Below are 18,076 nucleotides of genomic sequence, written 5' to 3'. Positions count from 1 at the left end.
TGTTTGAATCTGGTTTGGGGAAAGCAGTTGACTTTCAGGCCCACATTGTCTTAAAACTAACAGCAAGTCCAGGATTTTGTAAGTCTCACCCAATTCTGTTGACCATCAAAGATGACGTTAAGGCTGAACTAGACAGAAAGAGCAACAAGAAATTTGGACCCCTGTTTCCTACAGTCTATGGACTTTCCCATTAAAGGTTGTTGGGAAATGGGGGTTTCCTGTGGCTGTGTGGAGTGTTTAAGCAAACTATTAATGCTCAAGTACTTTGCAATGCTTTGATTCTTCTTCCTTTCCTTCTCCAGATAAACCTGAAAAACTTTTTCAAAGATTGATCTTGCAGAAGCGTATTTTCAGTTGCAAGTTCATGAGGACTCAAGGAAGTGTTTGGTCTTGAAACTACCTTTCAGATGGTCTTTGGCTTGGCTGATCTTTATTGAATCTCATACTAACTGGAGGCGTGCACAGTGACTATGTTTGTTTTGACTTTATTCACAGTTAATCATGAGCTCTCTCATACTCTTTCTATCTTGGCTCTTATGAACTTCCACCAAGAACTATCACTGTTCGATTTTGTGGATTAATAGACAATTTCTATTTGTTGCTAAAGAAGTTTAGCTGTGTTCAATAAGCAGTGTTAGACCTAAAATGAGGGTTAAAATAGGAATAGTTTTGTAACGACTGGCTCTCCCAATGATCTAAATAATTTTGTCCTTAAGGTGCTAAAAATTTTCAAGTCATTTCTCACATATTTTTGATGCTCCAGTAAGCATTAATATCTTTCCTGTGGGCAGAAGGGCAGTAATGACAGGTCCTCTCCTCCCACTAGATGTCTCTATTACACATATTTCAGAATCAGGCAACCATTACTTAGCTAGGAGTGCTTGTTTTTAAAAAGACAGTTTCATGAATGGAACAGTTTCCAGTTAACCAAATTTTATGACTATGATCACACATAAACCCAATTTTTCGAAGACTACATCATCACCCGATTGAAGTTAAGCAACACATGTGAAAATCAACTAAAATAACGTTGGTTATTTTTTTGTTTACAAAGTAATACAATAAATACCTTAAGAGGAGGTCCTGGCCGAGATCAATGAAAAATGGATTTTTTCACATAATTTGCATCCCTGGAGTGTATAGATTATGCCTGCAAAAGGATTTATTAACTGTGCAACTATTTTAGAAATTACAGTGTGCTGAATGGAACCATGTTCTGACCGATACATAGGTAGCTGTATGTGCTCAATGAATTAGTTCAAGGAAAGATTCGATCAGTACATCAATTTTTGTCCAACGAAGATTTGCTTAAAAGCTGCATTAATGCCAATATGCAAAATGACAAAAGAGGTTCAACGCATGCATTTGGAAGCTGGTACCAAAACATCTTCATTGTGAGACAATAAACTGTTAAAATAGCAGCATGTATAGCTGCAGATATATTCAGCAAAGGTTATTCATCTAGTCTGAAGACCATGAATGTGTTAGGAGTCATCATAGGAATGTACAGCTAAAACTTTGTGGAGTAACCTGACAGAAAATGCATGGCCACCATGGAGCAAGGAATGTCTCAGAAAAGACAATTAAATTTAGGGAGCCTTGGCAAGAGCTTTTTTGCTACTTGAATTTTAAATATTTTTTCAAACATCTGAACTTAGAAAAACATGCAAGGAAATTAACATGATTTTCAAATATTTGATTTACCCCACACCCCCCTCCCCCGGTATTTTCCAAACCCCATCGTGGTAACCACCTAAATTCATTTTAATTTAAGGATCTTTTATTTTTATGAGTTTCAGAAATAGCGACAAGTCTATGCAATGCTTCGCACCAACCAGGATGCGCAACAAGGTACATACTTTGACAAGGGCTGCATTTGCCATTTTTAATTTTTAAGAGATAAAGGGATGTTTTTCACTCACAAATTTATGTGTAATAACATTTTAATAAAAACAATACTTGTATGAAAAAATTCTAAGCTTCTCCCATTTTTCGTGCCTCAACCAGAACCTCCCCTTAAAGAAAATGATAAAAATCAAAATGATAGTGGTTTAGCACTCACTCAACTCAATGGAGACTTTTGCCTGTTCCCTTGAATGAAAATCAACTGACAGGTTAACAGTTTGAGAGCACGAACAGACAATACAAAAATTGCTTGAGGCACTAATCTGTGCATCCGCAGCTTGTGGTCTAGTGGTTAGCGTTGCTGCCTCTGGATCACGGCGTCCCAGGTTCGATTCCTGGCTGGGCTGGGGATTTTCTCTACCCAGGGACTGGGTGTTTGTGTTGTCCTCATCATTTCATCGTCATCATCATTCGTGACTGTGGTTAGATTGGACTGTGCACAAAAATGGGGCTGTGTGTGTGTGTAAAAAAATAAAAAAATAATAAAAAAATTGGGACTTTGTACAGGTGCTGATGACTGCACAGTTGAGCACCCCACAAACCAAACATCATCATCATCATCATATTAACCTGTGCAACTTTGGATGAGTTTAAAAATTGTTTCCAACAAAGAACGAAACATCGAGAGAAATGAATTAGGTTTTTTTGGAAACTACTTTGAAAGTGACACAATTTTATAAACTTGTAGTGAAATACAAAATGTGTATTTAAATAGTTGTACAGAGCATGTCATGCTAGAAGATAGTCCAGTTTTGAAATATGCTGTGCACCTACTTTCACCAAGAGCTGCCATCCAATGATATTTTGGGTATGTTGGATGCCTTTCCATGAATAGTGCTAGACAATGATAACTGCTCTAATCCAAACTGCAATATGGCCATAACTCTGTAATTCATAATTGTACTCAGCAATATTCTCTACAGCTTAGTAACATGGGAGGTATCTCCCCCCTCTCTGATGCCACATACAAGCAAACTTCATTTCTGGCACACTCCAAGTCACACACACACACACTCTCTCTCTCTCTCTCTCTCTCTCTCTCTCTCTCTCACTCTCTTTGCATAGAGGCAACTTCTAATGCGATGCACACTATATCTATTTCTGGAGCCTGCCCTATTTGATTCCTTTCCAAATTAAGTTACAGCAGGTCTTGTAGGATCCCTCTTTCTGCTACAGCGATAGATTTGTCATATTTACTTTCCTTCCTTCCTTGATCCCTGGTGTCCTTTATCCAGCTAATGCCTGGACAGGACAGGTATGGTACTTCTCTTATATTATGGAGAAGCAACCACCCCCAAATATATACTATTATTACGATAGGGTCGCCATTCCCAAAGGCATCTTTTTTAACACCCCCCTCCTCACAAGGAGGAATCTGTGTGCCCCTTCTGTCTGGGCCTAGAATAACTACATGGTCTAAGTAACACAGTATGACAAAGAGTTCACACAATGTTTCAATGTTTATCTGAGGCAGGACGTAGGTACCAGACTGGTATTCCCCAAGGTTCATGTGGAAAACCACCCAAAACCACATCTATGTGGGCAGGCACATCAGTCCGCATAATCATGAGTGAGATTTGAACTGGGGCTGGTGTGCTTCCACGTTTCAGAAGTGGCCGCTTTAATGCGTGCTAAACGCAGGGTGGATGAATTTAGCTTATAAAATAAACAAGTATTCCAAGCAGTTTCATGATTTTCACAAATCAATTGAAGTATTATGGCTAATAGTACCACTAGCCACTGTGTATTTTGTATATGTTATTACTGTACAGATAGATATCAGAACAGTGGTATGAGAACACATTGGCCCTGTCAACTTGTTCTTCATATTCTTTGGCTTGTCATTACTAGTATCTTCTATGGAAGTATGATAAGCATGTGATTGTAATCTCATCTACAGCTAAATAATCTAGATACATTTCACATCTAGGATACTCACTGCTGTACATATTTATCAAGTTTACATAAAATAATAAATCCTGTACTCCCCTCTTCAACTAAGAGATAAAAAGCTCTAAATAGGCATATTGATAATTTCTCTCAGAATACACAGAATCTATAACAAACCTCTGATGAATAATTACCAGTAACACTGAATAGCAAAAATTCACTGTTCACCTGGAACATTCCTTGCAGAATTAGAACACAAAGTCTTTATTTCAAAAACAAGAATCTCACTAAACTATAGTGTTAGTGAAATAATTCAGCAGCATACAAGAAATTTTTAAAACATACTTAACATATTGTATGAAAAACCTTTTAGCACAGTCAGGCATCTATGTTTGGTTGTAAAAGGCCAAAATGAAAACTGAATTTAGTTTGTCTACAAGATCAACAGCTCTGCATGACACAGAGACATAATTGGAGGAAGAACTGGCAGGAGATAGGTAAATAATTTAAATAATGGAACATTTACTCTGGGAAAGCACCATTAAAGTGGAACATAAGTTGTATGTGTACAACTCAAAAGGTTTAAACAAAATACCAAGTACTATCTCGTACAGATTAAACAAGCAGGTTGATACAGGATACACTATAAAATACCTGAGCACTGAATCAAACCATAATACTACGCTGATCCTTTTCAATTTGAGCAAGGGAAAGGAAATTTCCAGGATAAAGAGTCACTGTAATTCCAGTGGTATCCATCAACAGTTTGCACAACATTTAAAACAGTTAGTTTAACAGTGGACACCACAATATGAACTATCATATGTTGGAACAAAGAGAGTAAACGTGGTTATGGATGCATCATACCTCACAGTTTGTCATTTGCTTCAAGTGCAAACTACACTTCTTTTGCTATTATTATAAACAGTCTTTACTTATTTCACATGCACTTTCACTATGAAATAAGCAGTTTGAATGCAACAAAAATAGAAAGCAGCTTTGCAATAAATGATATGACACAGAAAGCTACTTTTCTTCTGTATTTCACTTATGAGGGTTGCATTGGCTGTGAGGAAATAAGAACTAAAATGTTCTCTTTTTAAGCTGTCCCATGTGTTGTGGGGTACCACTGTCTAACCCTGATGTAACTTACAGTAGTTTTAAGCAAACCATCCCATAAAAATCTTCTCAGAAAGTTTCTAGAACCAATTTTAAGTGATGAATCTAGATACATATTACATCCCCCTACGTATTTCTCCCACTGGGACCACGAAGACAGGATTAAATTAATTGGAGTATACACAGAGGCATTCAAGCAGTCATTCTTCCCATGATCCATAAGTAAATAGAACAGGACAAAGTCTTATTAATTGGTACAATGTGACATTCCCTCAGCTGTGCACTTCACAGTGGTTTGCAAAGTGTAGATGTAGATAAGGAATAAAGTTGAGCAGGCAGAGTCGACATCTAATGAAGAAGAACATGACACGAATTTTTTCCACCTACACAAGTGCTTGCTTCTTCCAATTGTCAGATTCAATACAATTACATATTCTATGTCGTGAGTCAAAGATTAGAGTTTAATGTTCCATAGTCAACACAGACAACAGTCAGAAGTCTCCTGAAGCATAAGATTATGTGCATGATCATCCAAATACTAATCTCTGACAAGAATTGGAGCTACATTCCATCTGAATTTAAGTCCACTGTCTTAAATACAAGACTACCCTGCTCATACTACCCTGTGGCTCAGGCTGCGGTTGTAGGCCCCTAATGCATTCTGCTCTAATGACATACATGTAACTATGATAAATATTACAGATTAATACCACATGAAGAGAACTCCCATTGTTTATTGTAATCTGGATGCATTTCCCATGGATAATGAAGTAAACATTGATGATATACAGCTCTTCCAACATTCATGCCCCCACCAATTCTTTGTGTTTTCAATAATTTTATTCCAGAATATAAGAAAATGTTTACGAAAGGAACACTGGTCAAATTTTGATGCGCTCATTACAGAAGAAAGGCATCAAACGTAACAATGCAAGTACCAGTACAGTACCCTCAAAGTAAGCCAGCTTTCACAACACACAAGTGATCTCTATCACAATGAGCTACTATGCCACAATCATATGGCAAAACCAAACTTCTAACACTGGCTTTGGAAAATAAATAAAAACTAAAAGAAAAAGTTTAACATTTAAAAAAAAAAAAAAAAAAAAGAAAAGAAAAGAAAAGAAAAAAAGACAACTTCTCCACTTAGCAGCAGCTGAAAACAAGCATTATAGAACCATCACATATTTTGGCAGGCAGCCATAAAAAAGAGTAATAACAGCTTTAAATGCAGACACATTCCTTTCTTACATGCAGCTGTGTTCATGTGAGACCTGTAAAAGTTTGAACCTGTATCAGTGGTGTGTCTTCATTGTCACTTTTCTTCTGGAGCCACTTCTGAAGACCTGGGAACCTCTGGCAGTGTAAGCATACCCAGCGATGAAAATACACAGCCCGGTTCTCAGAATACAGTTGTAGAAGTTCTTTCTTGGTGCTAGGAACTTTCAGCACAGTTGCTTCAACTTCAAATACAGGTAACACAAACACATACCTTTTCAACTGAAGTTCAGGTTTTGTTGCATGTGGGCTAACATTATCGAAATGCTGCTTAAATTTCTTGAACATAGACAAGAAAGCTGGTACCAGGTTTGAACTTGGTAAGAGTTCTACATCTGACACCAATACGTGAGTGGTTTTTGCTGCAATTCGCGCTACATTACGGGCCGTATTTACAGGATATGTTAACTTTTGCTGATGTCGAAAGGTCTCAAATCTTCCATTCAGTAAGTTTAGTGGGGCGGAACAGTTTGAAAAATCTAGGTCTTCGAGCAGTTTACTGCCAACTACTGAATAATGGGATTCCATGGGAAAATATTTGTAATGTACAATCAAATGTATTGTCACGCGTGACATTTCGGGGAGGCATCTGCACATGTGATACAGAACACTCAAACTGACGAACAAATCTGTGCCTGGTGCGAAAACGGCTACACTCACTGGGCCGTCCCACCGATTCACTATTTCAGCAATGTGGTAAAGAAATTCTAGTGTTGCATGTGTACAATATGTCACACCTACAGTGTTGTCTTCAAATCGGCCTTCTATGAGATTGTACACTACTCGGTAAGGTCCATTGTTTCCTAGCTGTGGTGTTGCCTCGAGAAACAATTCTGTCATGTTCCAAACGTCCGGAAACTTGTAATTGAAGTTGCAATAGCTTTCATTCTTCGGTACCTCACTGTTTAAGAAACTTGCAGGTATGAAAACGGCCTTCTTATGGCTTTCAGGGGATGGTGAAGGCAATGCATTTTGACTATCTCCATATTTCCGCAGCGGTTTCTTCTGTTCTGTAAAATGACTGTTAAGTAAAAAAGCCCTGACTGGAAAAAGTGCTTCTTTGATAACAAGGCCAAATACGGCAGTTATTATTATTGACACTGCTATTTTAGACCTTAAATATTTAGCAAGGCGACATCTCATATTATTGGACAACAAAGCGAAACTCCCGATGTATATTCAGTGCCTTCACATCCTGTCATTTGTTATCGCGTCTACTTGCTGCTCTTACAAGTATTTGCACTCTCCATACAATATTTTATAAGCGTTAATCATAATTATTAAACGTACTTGTTAATCAAATATTTTCTTCCGCAACGCCTTAACGTAGTTACCCACTTCCCGCATGCAGTCATTGATCGAACCAATTTCGTTTTGCCCTCCATGGGTATTATACCAACTGCTTTATTCATTAAATATATTATTGTTATAGCTCTTAAGAAAGCGAAAATGTTGAAAGCAGATTTTTTTTCTTTTTTGGAGTACATAACATCTCACTTAAGTGTTGGTTTAATTATTTTAGGTTTTCCAAAATATAATTACGACTTTGAAAAGGATTATAGGGGGTAATTAAGAAGTTCATATCTGATCGTTCAAAATACCAAGCAAAATTAGTATTTTACGAAGTAATACGTCGTACTCGCGTGGCAGAAACATCTGTCATCTAGTCATGGAACACTAACATTGTTACTGCGGATTTAGGGTCTTTGACTGTGTAATCTTGACTGCGAGATAATGAACATGTGTCAGAGGATGTGTTATATATAACAGACTACAATCAAATCTCCTGTCATTCCCAAATCGCCAGTTCAACCAACACAACAAGATGCCGCTCAAGGTTTATTTCGTTTTATTAGTAGTTGGCCATAAATATGCAACTTCTTCTTTACTGTTGCTTAATTTTTTTGAACAGGTTCATGAGTTTACTGTCGATATGGCATGCGGCGGCTGTGCATCTGCAGTCGAAAAAGTTCTGGGAAAATTGAAGGGTAATGTATTGAATATTTTTCCTACTTTTACGACCCTTTTACGAAAAAAATTAACGTGTTCAGTTTCAAATATATGTACTTTATTCTATGTCGATGGCCTTTCTTTCGTTGTTGTATTGTGTTGTGAGTTTAGTGCGCAACAGAGTCGGACGTACATTAGTGGTTCCTATAATTGCAGCGAATATGTACACGATGACGTGAGAAGAATGAATTTACTGTCTACCAGGTATCACATAACAAGCCAATGGATTTCCCAATAGCTTCGTCATTTATGTACAATAAAGAACTGACATGTTTACACATTTATTTTGTTGTTTTTTATCCTTTTTATTTTTTCTTGGTTTCTGTAGATTTCTGCCTTACAACTTATGATTGATGTCAATGGAGTAATATTCTAGGCAATACAAGTTAACGAGATTTTCATGTTGCCTGTATGCTTTTGATCAAATTTGCACCGAATAATCCATAGCAACACGAATTTTTTTTAACGTTATCGTACTGTATTTAAAAAGTGATCGTAGTTAGGATTTTATTGTTGAAAAAGAGTGATTATAATGCGATAAAAAAATCACTAAGAAGTTCTGTTTACGCAAAATCATGAGCTAAACAATGTGAAGAAGTTATCAATCAGACACTATTTTTATCATAGTAATACAGGTGTAGAACAGGGAGAGGACCACTACTGGTTGTGAGATCTTCTCACTTTCAGTTTTTTCCTTTGTGCTGGTCCAAGGTGTGCTTACCTTAAATTTTCTACCACTTTGCTAACTTACCACTTCTGTACTTTGTGGTTGAATGTTTGTCTTGTAGACACCTGTATGAGTGTTATGCCAGCATTCTTCAGGTCTTTTCTGACTTCAGTGATCCACTTCGTGTTCTAAATACTTTCTATGTTCTCCAAGATATATTTAATTTGTCAGGTGTCCTGCAATCTCTCGATATGCCAGTAAAATTACTGTCAACTTTTCTTCATTTCATGAACTGTGTTAGATACTTGTTCAGTCTCTTGTCAATTTTACAATATGTAGCCTTCTGCCATCATGTTGGCCCTAGGATTTTGGTGATGATTCTTCCCTCTAGTGCACCTTTCTGATGCAGGACCAATGTTTCTGATTTGTATGAAGTTGTGATATAGCACTTTTGTATTATGTGATAGGCATGATTTACTGTAGAGGTTTCCAGTCTTCTTGAATCATCTTTTGATTTCTCTGTTTGTGAGCTTCTTTCTGTATCCCAGTTGTCTGTATCAGCTGCACCAAGTTTATGAATTTGTTGAATCATGATCTCACCATATTTTGTAATACCTATAATCTTTTTTGCTGTATCTTTTTGATTTGACACTTATTCTGTTTCTTCGGTGGAGATCTGTAGTCCGACCTTTCCAGTCTCGCCTTTCGTTATCTCAGTTTGCTGTATTGCTGTTTCTGTGTTATCTGTGACTATTGCCAGATCATCACAGAATGCCATAGAGCTAATATCTAATCCTTCGTTTCTCCTTACAAGCCTGATTAATTTATAAAGTCCTTGTATCTTCAGTTCTTTTTACCATTACCTGAAAACTTTGTCTAATAATATGTTGAACAATAATGATAAAATACCATCACCCTGTGTAACACGTGTTCTAACCTCGAAGGACTCGGGTAACTCTCCTCATGAATTTAATTTTGGTTTTGATGTTTATTAGTGTCTACCCATAGTGTTAACTGTCTTCTCATTGAGGCCAGGCTCTCCCAGTTCTTGGATCAGTGATAGGCTATCTATAGGGTCATACGCCATTTTCAAATCTATGAAGATGCGCATGGTCTATTTGCTTGTCGTCGCTTGGTATCTCAGGACTTTCTGTAAGTTGAAAATCCATTCAGCATAGGATTTTACTGGTCTGTAGCCTGCTAGGTATTCTCCATCTTGTCTTCCTGTTGGAACTGTATACTGTCTAGTAGGCTCTGTGATAGATAATTTTCTGCATGTGTGAGTAACACAACCGCAAATATGTTGAAGGAAATATTGAAGGTTTCCACCCTGGCTGTTTTTCACAGGTATTCATTTTATTAGATCTTACATGAATGGCCAATTTCAGCCTTACACTCCATTTTTCAAGCACAGGTGGTGTCAATGCATTGCACAGTCATCCTGTTCTTAAATGGCAGATGTAGCTGTTATGAAAGTGAACACATAGCATGTAAGCATCAGAATTAAAGCCAGAAGGCTTCCTGCATGTAATAATAGTCATCTTTGTAACAAATGCTATGTTGTAGACATGTATGTGCTATAATATGGCATTAGCTATAAAGATGACTATTACTGCACACAATAAATTTTCTCCTTTTAATTCTAGCTCTCGCACGTTACGTGCTCGCTTTCAGAACAGCTATAACTACTGTTTAATAACAGGATTATTGTGCAACCTATCAACACCTATTGCGCTTGAAAATGGCCTAAAAGGCCAAAATTGGCCAATCCTTCAAGATCTAATAGATTGAATACATGTGAAAAACAGTCGAGGTGGAAAACTTCAGAATGCTCTTCCACTGTGATAGAATGTTGTATATGACAGATAGTACAGATATCCCTCTGTAATTGTTAGCATTGGTCCTACCCCCTTTGTACACAAAATTTCTGATTTTCTGGTACTACTACCGTCTCCCATATGTTTTGTATGATGTTTGTTATTTCTCTGTTCATCATCATCAGCAGCAGCAGCAGCATCATTAATTTCCCCTTAAGGAGAGTTCTAAACGCAATCGATTTTCATGGCTTTTTTTTTCTCTCTCTTTCCTTTTTCTTCCCAAAAACCTCTCTTATTCACTGCGTTTCTTCTCCCTGTCTTCTGTCCACTTTTTTCATGTTTGCTTTTCATTGCGCATTTGCTGAAATTTCTGTTATTTGATTTGTTTTTTCTGTATTTTTCCCTGTCTGTCGTCTTCTGTGGACATATTATTATTGTTGTTTCCTCTGTTGTGTGGGTCCAAGAGCCTTCAGTCCGGCTATTACAGAAGCAAATAAGGTGGCACATTAAATTTTGAAACTTGCTGCACATGCATACTCCTTTACCTCTCTGCTGAACAGCTATACCTCTTCTTTTCTTTCTTTGTTTAGTCCATAGATATCAGTTCTCTAGTTAGTCCACAGATATGACATGTAGGAATGGTTGGGCATTTGCAGAAGTTTCACTGCCATCTGCTCTCATTTTTGTACTATTGTTTCTCTATAGTGCATGCGTGGAAGAAATAGATGCCTTTAGAATCTTTTGCAGATACATACTCCCAGAACTTACAGAGCAGCAAGTCACATATTAAATAACATGTTTTCTTTTTTCATTCAATAATGCATTTTTTTGTACCATATCCTACTTAAATTTACGTAACAGCTCCCTAACCTTCTTGAAGCAGCCAAATTGCATCTTGTAAGCTCTCTTTTTTAATTTTGTTTTTTCCTTTTAAATTTAATTGATGAGCTTGGGATGACAGTAAATCCAAACAGGCTCATTGTGAGTCACAAAACAATATTAAAAATGCTATCTTGAATTCAGAATCCTCATGCTTAAATGTAGTTTGCTACTTGACTATTTGCTACGAGATTCATAGTCATGCCCTTACTTGCCACTACAAACAAAATGGAATTAGATATTTAAGTTGTGTCATTTCCTTTGTTGATTTATGTGTGGACATTGAATCTCACTGAATACAGGTGTTCAACTTTACTCCAAAGATAGTTCTTGATTTTAAAATATTTCCCATCTTCATGTATATTTAACACTTACCTGAGCAGCAATAGAACAATTTTTATAAATGAATAAAATTCTAAGAAATTTGATTCACTCTTGTCCAGCCTTTCATTTGCTGTCACTTTTTGTTGCATCAAATTCATGAAAGTTGTACTGGACAGATAATTTTGATTCACTGGATTGCTACAATTGTGATAAAAAAGCCTCAACATTCTGTAATATATATCTTTTAGTTAGTGTTCCACTTTAAAATTCTTGAATGCTTATCACTTACTTTCATGTGATGCTGAAGGCAGCGGAGTGGACACATCTTTTCCGGGTATTGTAATTTGGTAGACACAGTGAGAGGGACAATAGGGTACTGAGGGAGGCAATAGGGTACTTTTGCTTCAGTTCATCGTTCATTATTGTTCATTGATAAAAGCCACAAAAGAATACATACCCTTTCAAGTTGCTACCATCACTGTTGATTTTCCACCCACCGGAAATTAAAAGCTCATTTGTCTTTTCCATTTGCCCTTTCAATATATTTTTGGTCTGTCAGTTGCTTTTACAGTGCTGAGCATAGTACTGTTGTTTATTTTTGCCACATGGCCATCTAACTGGATTTGTTTGCTCCTCAATATATTTGTTGTCTGTTGACCTCCTGACCTCCCATCGTGCCACATATCTCTTCATTATGTGTTGACCCCGTACTTCTCTATGAACCAATCTAGGACTAAATTGAATGCAGTGGACAGTGTGTATTATCCAGTCTCGGAACTGGATTTCACTTCAAAATTCTGATACCCCTGCGTCATTCGGCACTGCTGTGGGCTGTGATGGTGCATGCTCTCAATGAGCGGGATGTACATATTCGTTTTGTATTCACAGCATTTTTTGCACAGTTGTCTAATTGGAAATATATTGTCCTCTGCAGTTACCTGCGTATTAATCCCCCGTATTGTTCTAGCAGTTTTTTTTTCTGTTGCCTAACACTAATGTGGAGAATATTTTAGAAAGAATATTGTATGAAGTAGGTATTTGTACATCTTGCTGAAGCCTTTTTAAGGCTCTTGAAATTCTTATGGACTTTGCAATACCTTTACTCCATAATGGTTTCTGTTACTGATACTAAAAATCGGTTTCAAGTGAACTGTGATATACACAATTGGAGAACAGGACACAAAAATATATTACATGCCGGCATTGCTTCGTTGTTCAGGGTTATGTACTCCAGTGGTACGATATTCAGCAAACTCCTGTCTGCATTAAGCAAGAAATAGGGAATCTCTACCAGCTCAAAAGAAAAATAAAAACTTGTCTTGTTAGTCACTCTTTCTACTAATCATCTGAATATAAATTTTAAAATTGTAAGCCTGATTTAGGTCTTTACATGCTATATTTTAAACACTTTCCAATCCTAAATAAAGAAGATGTTCCAGGCATAAAAACAGTTGTAAATTTAAAAAAATCAGGTTAAGTGTAAAATTGTCAAACTGTTATCTTTAAGACTCCAGTTCCATTGTGTGTGTGTGTGTGTGTGTGTGTATGTGTGTGTGTGTGTGTTTTGCCCAGGAGATCAGGAAAAAGCTCATTCAACTTTACAACTGATGGAAAAATTTTACTTTTTTTAAATCCAACACCTATAATTTCTTTGTTTTTTGAGAAATTGTCATCTAGTGGAAATTTTTCTTGGATGTAACTACATTAATTGACTGCCTGAGATATCTCCATAAAATTTTACAACATATTTTTCAGACTTGGTATGGTAAATGTAGCTTTTAACGTTGACACCAGTGAAATAGACAGCCAGAAGTAGATACTGCAGAAAGTTTGATAAATCTCACTGAAATCTGTAAATAAGATTTTAGTATGCTATGAAGTTTATGAATTACTAGCTCTTGTTTCTGAAGGAACACTGTCGCTTTGGTAAACAATGAAAGATTATTATATAGTTTGGTAACTGGGTCATTTAGAATAGGGTGCACTCCATTTAAGTAAGAGTTGTGTATATAGTTTTTGAAGCTTCCTCACTGAAAAAATTACCAGAGATTCCCACTATTTGATTGGAGAAAAGAGAGTAATCTTGTACATACATACATACTTCAATATTTTATATGGTTTAGGAACATACACAGGGTGTTTGGAAATTCCCATTACAAATTTCCAGGGCTTGAGAGGTGAGTGAGTACATAATATTTTGAATAGGAACCTATGTCCAGAAATGTAACATTTATGTTCTATGGTGGTTTCAGTTCAGATGTGTAACTCATCCACTTCAGCTGGGGGAATTGAATTAGGCATGAAATAATACAATTATTTAATAACAATTCCAAAGTAAACACAACGAAACACCCATTTATCACTTACGCACATTTTTCTGTGTTAACACTTAATGATTAAGTGTTAACATTATTCCAAAACAAAAAAGAACACAGCATACTGTATGTACAGAACAGTACTTATGCACTACAAAAGCGGATCGATGTGGCAACCACCAGCATTGTTACAGATTTTGTACCTACGAAGCATGTTCTGGTACACATTCTCATCCCTCCTGATATCTCTTCAGTTTCTTGTGCAGTGCCCAGAATTCGTGCCAGCTGATCTTCCTCTGTCTCTACAAGAGGACTTTCAATTAAACTTTGCATGTGACCCAACAAGAAGTCTATAGGAGTTAAATCTGGCAATCAGGATGTTCATACGGTTAAACACCTTTGCCCTATCCATCTTTCACCATATTATCTGTTGGAATGTCTCCACAGACAGCACGTGAAAAATGAAGTGGTACACCATCGTGCTGAAACCACATTTCCTGACTGACATTCAGAGGCACAGCTTGCAAGAATGGGTCCAATGCTTTGGTAAGAAGATCAAGTGTGCGGAACGAATTAGCTTGAGTGGGAGGAGGTATGGCCAAATCGCATGACTGTCCAGAATATGTGCCTACCTGTTAATACCAAACAGATGCTGTAATACCTATGAATATGCATGGTATAAGGGTTTCCATCTGCCATATTGCTTACCAGGACAAGCAACTCTGAGACTTTCCTCTTTCTCTCAGCAGATGTGGACACATTACCCATCAGAATTGAAACCATCTTAGAATGGAAACAGTATGTTTCCGGACATTCATTCCTGTTCAAGATATTAAGGAATCATCACTCTTTTCTACAAGTCTTACAAATTTGTAGTGGGAATTTCCGAACATGCTTTATATTTTGTCAGAGTTTAAAAGTAAACTGCCTTTTCAAACTTTTTTTTTGCAAAAGTAGGAAAGTTCAATTACAATTTGATGCTCTTTGCACCTGTTTGTGTGGCTAAATAATGCAAGTGGCAGGAAGAATTTCGTATTCTTATGTGTGGATGAACTTTCTTCAAAAAGGCAACAATTCCTGTTACATGTCCCACCATTGTATTTAGATTATCACATACAAGTGAAATGCAGTTTTTGCAGTAAATTTCTTTTCATGACAGCCCCGCAACTCAGGAGATTGGAAAGTCACCTGGTTAGAAAAATCGCAAAAGCTTACAGACGAATGCCTTGAACCTTGTGCCGTCACTTGGCTCGAAAGCAGCTTTATTCTTAACCTTTAAGCTGAAAGGTGCAGAACAAAATTTTCAGTGTCACCCAGTACAACCTATTGTAAATTCATGGTGACAAAATTATTCCTAGACAGATTTCTACATGCTGAGGAAGAAAATAATTCCAATTAAGGTGATAAATCCGTAACAATTATGGACAGTCCATAATAGTTGGCAGCCATGTTGTTATGAAGCTGTATAGTAAGTAATAATGTACTGTAAATAGGTCTGAGCATCAATAGTTTTAAAAATATTTTCTTTGAGAAATACCATTGTAATCAAGTAACTATTTAGCTGCTATTAGCAAATGAACTATGGATATATAATGAAACCAAGGAGGCAGCAGCTTTTCCCCCCAAAGTAGCAGCTTTCTTACTAATTTATCTGATAAAATTTAGATGGCATAAGCATGAATGGCTTTAAGAAGCATAAAGATAGTTTATTAATACTGTGTAGAGATTTAGTTTCCATGATGTCTGTGTCTCATGTTAATGCATATCTTGGGCATTCCATACCTATGAAGGTTCTCCTCGATGGGGTCTATGGAGCATGGTGAATGAATGTTAAGTAGTATGTAGTTACTTGAGTCACAGTGAGCCCTCTTTGCAGATTGGTAGCATCAGTGCTCTTTTCCAACTTCTAGACATTTTCTTTGCATTATAGATTATGTCCTTTAGATGAATTTTCTGCGGATGCAGCATATCTCAAGCCTCTTTTACCAGCTCTGTCTCAGTTCCATTCTCACCCATTACTTTGTTGTTCTGTAACTTGCTGATACACTTCTTCACTTATTCACATCTTTTAAAGTGAAGTTAATAAGTTGCCTTCCTCTTTGCCTTCTGGAAAATCTTGGTGTTGGTGGGGTAGTGAGATCACACACTTGTTTAACACTCTCATATAATTTAAGCTAACCTGTTTTTATTCCAGGACAAGGTGTTGAAGATGTTACCATTTCACTGGAGGACAAGAAGGTGAGAGTGACTTCAACACTAACATCAGACCAATTGCTGGAAACAATTAAGAAAACTGGAAAGACTGTGGAATATATTGGAACCAAAGAATGATTTTTTTAGACAGTGACCTTTCTTTCATTTGACACTAAATCTTTACCATTCGAATGTGGAAATATGCATGTGCATAATACTGACATTTTATTTGCCAATGACAACTTTATTCCTAAGTTATTGGCAGCAAAATGCTATTGAAATTGTTGGAGTATATTAATAAAACTGCATAAGTTTTAAATTAAACAGTTGATGGTATCTGGTTCCTCTTATTGAATATCTTTGTATCAAATTTCAAATTTCATGTACTAATGCAAAGAGAATGGTGTGGAAAAGCTGTAAATGTTTTCTACCAGTAGCTGGAAGTCAGAATCCAGTTGACACATAACATGCTTGTTATATGCATTTCAGACTAGTGCTGCTACTACTACCACTACCACCACCACTGCTGCTGCTACTACTGCTACTACTACTACTACTTTGTTTTACTTTATAATGTGACAGTCATGCAAATCTAACAGTGTTATTCTTTGCTAACATATGTTTCCCTTTATAGTTGATGGATTGCAGGTACTTCAAACACAAGGGTACTGCAGCTAAAAGAAATGTCAAACTTGAGTTATTGACATTGGAGCATATCTAACATGCACAAAAACTGCCAAAGGTTTGTGATTTATCAAGGAAGGATAGTATATCTTACATGTGTGTGTGTGTGGGGGGGGGGGGGGGGGGGGGGAGACTCGTTCTCTTTATATATGATTTGGTACTGGTTGCCTGTATGTTTCAGGATGATGGAAAATAAGATCAGAAAGCAGTATTGCATAACAGCTATCAAACAGCTTCATATGGTATTCTGTCTGGTAATTGGTGCAACTGTTACAACAATATGATATTTACCAATGTATTTTACCTAATTTAAATGCAGAGCTGCTACATTCTTGTATTAAATAACACAGCGTAGGAACTCCAGGAAAAAGTTCAACATACCCCACAAGTATCAATAGATATTCTCAATAGAAACTTAACAGACCACAAATTGGGGAAGGAAGGGCAGGATAGCTTGCACAGACGAAAAACTCTTTGAACATCCACATTTATTTATCACCACCAAATTATTGTGAAGATGTGCTGCATCGTAATAATTTTCTTTAAGCCCTTGAGTCTATTAAGCTTCATTTGATGCTCGGAGGTGTGTCTGAAGGAACACTCCCACAGTATATTATTCTTATTGACATGATAATGAGGAGTTCGTGTATATTGAAAGTAGAATATTTTCCCTGTAATAGGTACTGTGCTGTTCTTATATTTGCCCATTACTTAAAACACTAATGTACGAGGACATTATCACATTTATACTACACATTTTTGTGGAGACATCTTTATCCTGTAGAGATAATGTTTTCATTTACTGGAAATGAGGTGGCAGGTGTAAAGAATAATAAATTTTGTTTATATATAATGAAACTGTGTTTGTTTTGATTAAATAGTTTAGAGCTGTTTTGTTTACTACACTTCCCACCGTAGTCACGAAAAGCCAAAGGTAATGAACCTGACTTTTTTCCCCCATGTAAAATTTTGGAGAAAGGAGAATGATGCCTGTT

At 36.7% G+C, this 18,076-nt stretch overlaps 2 protein-coding genes across 3 annotated transcripts in view; one reads left to right on the top strand and one right to left on the bottom strand.

The window, feature by feature from the left end:
- LOC124605273 (beta-1,4-glucuronyltransferase 1-like) overlaps positions 1 to 7,461 on the bottom strand; it is a 55,663-nt gene extending 48,202 nt beyond the window's left edge. Inside the window, exon 1 of one of the 2 annotated variants that reach the window (XM_047136841.1) lies at positions 6,205 to 7,461. In XM_047136841.1, the coding sequence (XP_046992797.1) occupies positions 6,205 to 7,335 (1,131 nt within the window). In that variant the 5' untranslated portion in view covers positions 7,336 to 7,461. The remainder of the gene's footprint in view (positions 1 to 6,204) is intronic. The other variant, XM_047136842.1, reaches the window with a different exon arrangement.
- Positions 7,462 to 7,872: 411 nt separating this feature from the next.
- Positions 7,873 to 16,721, top strand: LOC124605274 (copper transport protein ATOX1). The gene is made up of 3 exons (XM_047136844.1): positions 7,873 to 8,029; positions 8,105 to 8,180; positions 16,399 to 16,721. Exons 1-3 carry the CDS (start codon positions 8,018 to 8,020, stop codon positions 16,533 to 16,535), a joined length of 225 nt encoding a protein of 74 aa, XP_046992800.1. The 5' UTR covers positions 7,873 to 8,017; the 3' UTR covers positions 16,536 to 16,721.
- The last annotated feature ends 1,355 nt before the right edge of the window (positions 16,722 to 18,076 follow it).

Source organism: Schistocerca americana, chromosome 3 (assembly GCF_021461395.2).
Source record: "Schistocerca americana isolate TAMUIC-IGC-003095 chromosome 3, iqSchAmer2.1, whole genome shotgun sequence".
Lineage (NCBI taxonomy): Eukaryota > Metazoa > Arthropoda > Insecta > Orthoptera > Acrididae > Schistocerca > Schistocerca americana.
Note: the sequence above shows the minus strand (reverse complement) of the source record. Positions and strands in the feature narration are given on the sequence as shown.

Coding starts and splice junctions, on each gene's coding strand:
- LOC124605274 (XM_047136844.1), top strand. Junction 8,181..16,398: donor AGTTCTGGGAAAATTGAAGG/GTAATGTATTGA, acceptor TTTTTATTCCAG/GACAAGGTGTTGAAGATGTT.